This window comes from Cynara cardunculus (genome assembly GCF_001531365.2).
Source record: "Cynara cardunculus var. scolymus isolate 2C chromosome LG 12, CcrdV1, whole genome shotgun sequence".
Taxonomy (NCBI): Eukaryota; Viridiplantae; Streptophyta; class Magnoliopsida; order Asterales; family Asteraceae; genus Cynara; species Cynara cardunculus.
Window position 1 is genome coordinate 36,617,549 of NC_037539.1, and position 4,693 is coordinate 36,622,241.

Sequence of the window (4,693 nt, forward strand, 5' to 3'; positions counted from 1 at the left end):
GAAATGTGCTATATAAATATGTCACTCCTCCAAACCGAAAACACAACGCCTCAACGTGTTTTCCTGTTTCTTACATTCTTTTTCGTATCTTCTCTTATGTATATATCCCTACACCGTGAATCAGACTCCAAAGATTTTTTCCCCGAGTTTCGTTTAAGTAAGCAAATCGTGTGAAGTCGACGGTTTTTAATGCCTTTATTTTTTTAGTTCTAAGATTTTTGGCTGATCAACAATAGAATAGACAAACTAAGAACCCATTTTGTGTAAGAATTTCAAGTTGGGGATGCACCAACACAACAAATATAAAGTGGGTATCAATTCTTTATCGCAATTGTTTTCGCACTAAATAATTTTTTATCGGCTATGCACTACATATGTCGATTGGTCCACTGCGACTTTATCTATTATATCATCCATACGTTATAAATTCAACTGCAATTATACTATCTCAGTTTTCTTGCTTTCACATGACAATATGAATATCATGTTGTCCCACTTAAATGACAATAATTTGATGGTAGACTAGACCTGTGATATCATATCCTGCAAGGGTAAAAGAAGGAACAAAATACTAATAATACTTCCTCCTATAACTTGTCAATCTCTATTAGACTACAAGACAAAAGATGGGGACATCCACAAACACTCATTTTTCACTATATTATATATAAATGTATATATATATATATGTATGTATGTATGTATGTATCTATATGTAATATGTTCCAAAAGGTTACCAATAACTAAGGGTAAGGCTGCAATCCCATGAGCATTATATCAAACCAACCTTACCTAGGGTGTGTGAGTTTTTAAGTTCCTAACTGTCTTCACCACCTTGCTGGATTCATGATGAGTTTCAAAATTTTCTTTATTTTTCTCACCAGCAAGTTGAGAGACTAGTAGGATAAGATAAGACTTAAAGGTAGGTAAAGATAGTGCACATTTTGGGACCTCTGGCAGCCATTGATGATCTTGTAGAATTATAGCAAGTCTGAGAAAACAAAAAAGAAACCTTTCCATTCTTGATCTTGTCAGGATTACAGCATTAATGGAGAATTCAGAGAGCAATGCAAATATGGTAGTCTCGTCCGAGACACGTATGAAACCAGCACCTGAGCTTGAAAATATTGGTAATTCAGATATTTTGTTTTCATGTAGCTTGTATATGTTCACATTGATTATCTTGTATATGTGTATGGTTGTGTGTGTTTCTGTTTAAAGATTTACTTGGTTTGGTTCCTCTCCATATTATTTGCAACTACAATCACCTGTTTGCATAGTCTTCTGTCACAAGTTGTTAATGGCATATTTTGGTGAACATTCCTCCTCTCTTTTTCCTTACAGAACTGAAGTGTTTCAAAAGGTATATATTTATGCATATATATATATATATATATATATATATATGCATAGAGATTCAACTCTTTTAATTGCTATATATTACTATGAATAGACAGTTTCCTTTTTGCATCTTGATCCTTGAAAGTTGTGCTTTTATCAATTCGAAAAGTATGCCTGACTGAATATATTTTTGGTTAAGCCAAAATTGCATGTCCCTTGATTACCAGGTTAAAAAAAAGTCTAATTTTGTGTTTCTGATTTAAAACTCAGCAGAAGAGGTGAACGATTCTCCAGTTGAGCAAGTGAGACTCACCGTCCCAATCACTGATGATCCAACATTGCCTTGCTTGACATTCAGAACATGGTTTCTGGGGATCATGTCATGCGGCGTTCTAGCTTTCTTGAATCAGTTTTTTGGTTATCGCCAAAATCCGCTGTATATATCATCAGTTTCAGCTCAAATTGTTGTACTTCCAATCGGGAGGCTAATGGCAGCAACTCTACCGACACGAAAATTCCATTTTCCAAAAACAAAATGGTCCTTTTCACTCAACCCTGGACCCTTCAACTTGAAGGAGCATGTTCTCATCACAATATTTGCAAATTCTGGTTCTAATTCTGTGTATGCAGTCGGGATCATCACTATAGTCAAGGCTTTCTATCACCGTAATCTCAACCCACTTGCAGCCATGTTGCTTACACAATCTACCCAGGTTAGTTCTCCATTTTTCATGCTCTAAACTCATGTTGCACTTGAAATGTCTTCCATAAGGAGATTGTCAGAATGATCCATATCTTGGTTGATGCTAACTGTGTAGTTGCTTGGATATGGATGGGCTGGTCTTTTTCGAAAGTTTTTGGTTGATTCACCATATATGTGGTGGCCTGCCAATCTGGTTCAAGTCTCCCTCTTCAGGTTCATTTCTTGATTAGTGGGTGTATTTTTGTAACCAATTTCTCGCTAAATTAAATTGCTATCGATCCCTTTTCTTCCAGGGCATTGCATGATGAAGAAAAGAGGCCAAAACGTGGGTTGTCAAGGCTGCAGTTCTTCCTGATAGTCCTCATATCAAGCTTCTCATACTACATAGTTCCCAATTATCTATTTCAATCCATTACAGCAATCTCTTTTGTTTGCTGGATATGGAAGGATTCTGTCACAGCTCAACAAATTGGATCTGGTCTCCGTGGCCTTGGAATTGGAGCATTTGGTCTTGATTGGGCTACTGTGTCTGCTTTTCTTGGAAGTCCCTTGGCCACTCCTGGATTCGCCATCATGAACATACTGGCTGGCTATATAATAATCGTCTACATAGTGATTCCCATTGCTTACTGGAATAACTGGTATGAAGCCAAACGTTTCCCAATCTACTCCTCTCATGTGTTTGATGCTTATGGAGAACCATACAACGTTTCGAGAGTCTTGAATGCCACCACCTTCTCATTCAACAAAGAAGGCTATAACGATTATAGCAAGATCAACCTTAGCATATTTTTTGTATTCGCTTATGGTCTAAGTTTCGCTACATTGGCTGCCACACTCTCTCATGTTGCACTCTTCCATGGCAGGTATATACTTCTCCAGAAACCCGTAGATTTTCAATGTAAGTAAACACATAACACCTATCTTATATATGTTTGTTTGCAGAACGATTTGGGAGCAAACAACTGCATCATTTAGAGACCAGTTTGGGGACGTCCATACTAGGCTGATGAAGAAAAACTATGATCCAGTCCCACAATGGTGGTTCCACTCTCTGCTGGTATTGGTGATAGGACTTGCTTTGCTAACTTGTGAGGGTTTTGGCAGGCAACTACAACTCCCTTACTGGGGAGTCATTTTAGGAATTGGTTTGGCTATGGTCTTCACACTGCCAATAGGTGTCATCACAGCTACAACGAACCAGGTGATATGCTGTAATCATTACACATAAATCCTTGTGTATCTGTACTTAATCTGTTGTATTCTAATACTTAAACTTTTCGTACAGCAACCGGGACTAAATGTCATTACCGAGTTGATTATCGGTTACATTTACCCTGGGAAACCACTTGCCAACGTGGCCTTCAAAACGTATGGCTACATAAGCATGTCACAAGCCATCATGTTCCTCCAAGATTTTAAGTTAGGCCATTATATGAAAATCCCACCAAAGTCCATGTTCATTGTACAGGTATATTAATCATTCCATCATTGAAAAGACTTTCCAAATATACTTGTTATCATTTAAACATGACTAATACTTTGATTTTGATGCTTGATAAAGTTGGTAGGGACGGTAGTTGCATCCTCCATCTACTTTGCAACATCATGGTGGCTCCTCACGACAGTGGAATACATCTGTGACCCCAGTAAGTTGCCTGAAGGAAGCCCATGGACTTGCCCAGGAGACGATGTTTTCTACAACGCCTCAATCATATGGGGAGTGGTCGGACCTCAACGGATGTTTGGAAATCTTGGGCTATACAACAAAATGAACTACTTCTTTCTGTTGGGAATTCTTGCACCAGTACCAGTCTGGTTTCTTGCTCGTAAGTTTCCTGAGCAAAAATGGATTAGGCTCATAAACATGCCGATCCTTATATCTGGACCAGGAGGGATGCCACCAACTAGAGCTGTAAACTACAATATGTGGTTTGCTGTGGGAATTTTCTTCAACTTTGTGGTGTATAAGAAGTTCAAGGGTTGGTGGGCAAGGCACAACTATATTCTATCAGCTGGGCTTGATGCAGGAGTTGCATTCATGGCTATCCTTTGCTATTTCGTGCTACAGATAAAGGATATCAATGGACCAATGTGGTGGGGTATGGAGATAGATGATCACTGTCCCCTAGCTACCTGCCCAACTGCTCCTGGTATGAAGGCTGATGGATGTCCTACAGTCCATTGACACCCTATCTTACATACTATCTTGATTAATTTGCATTGGTACAAAGATTAGGAGTACAAAACTACCACAAGCCTGCTTCACATACGAACATATTACAGTCATTAGTATGACAAATACATGTAATTTAACTTCCATTGATCAAAGCTCAATGGAAGTACCCAAGTAAAGTCCTTTCTTTGACCTATGATCACCTTCAAAAGAAATATATATGGCCATCTTAATTACTTGCCAATTTTGCAAGGTGTGTTGATGTTATCTGTTTATGTGCCAAGTTTAAGCTTATCATGTGATAGTGGCATGGCTCTCAGAAAAATGAAGTTTAAACACCACTTCCAATCTTGTATGATTCCCGAACCAGGAGAGACGAGTGTTGTACTGGGAGAAACCATGGAGAGACTAGTGTTGAATGTATGATTCCCGAACTTGTGACTAGAAGGTATGAAGAACAAGAACAAGCGAGG

The 4,693-nt window shown here is 38.5% G+C and overlaps 1 protein-coding gene across 1 annotated transcript; it reads left to right on the top strand.

Moving 5' to 3' along the window:
- Positions 1-803: 803 nt before the first annotated feature.
- Positions 804-4,414, top strand: LOC112523071 (oligopeptide transporter 5-like). Its single transcript, XM_025132508.1, has 7 exons — positions 804-1,130; positions 1,612-2,054; positions 2,160-2,257; positions 2,338-2,910; positions 2,990-3,248; positions 3,333-3,515; positions 3,609-4,414. Exons 1-7 carry the CDS (start codon positions 1,049-1,051, stop codon positions 4,230-4,232), a joined length of 2,262 nt encoding a protein of 753 aa, XP_024988276.1. The 5' UTR covers positions 804-1,048; the 3' UTR covers positions 4,233-4,414.
- Positions 4,415-4,693: the final 279 nt, after the last annotated feature.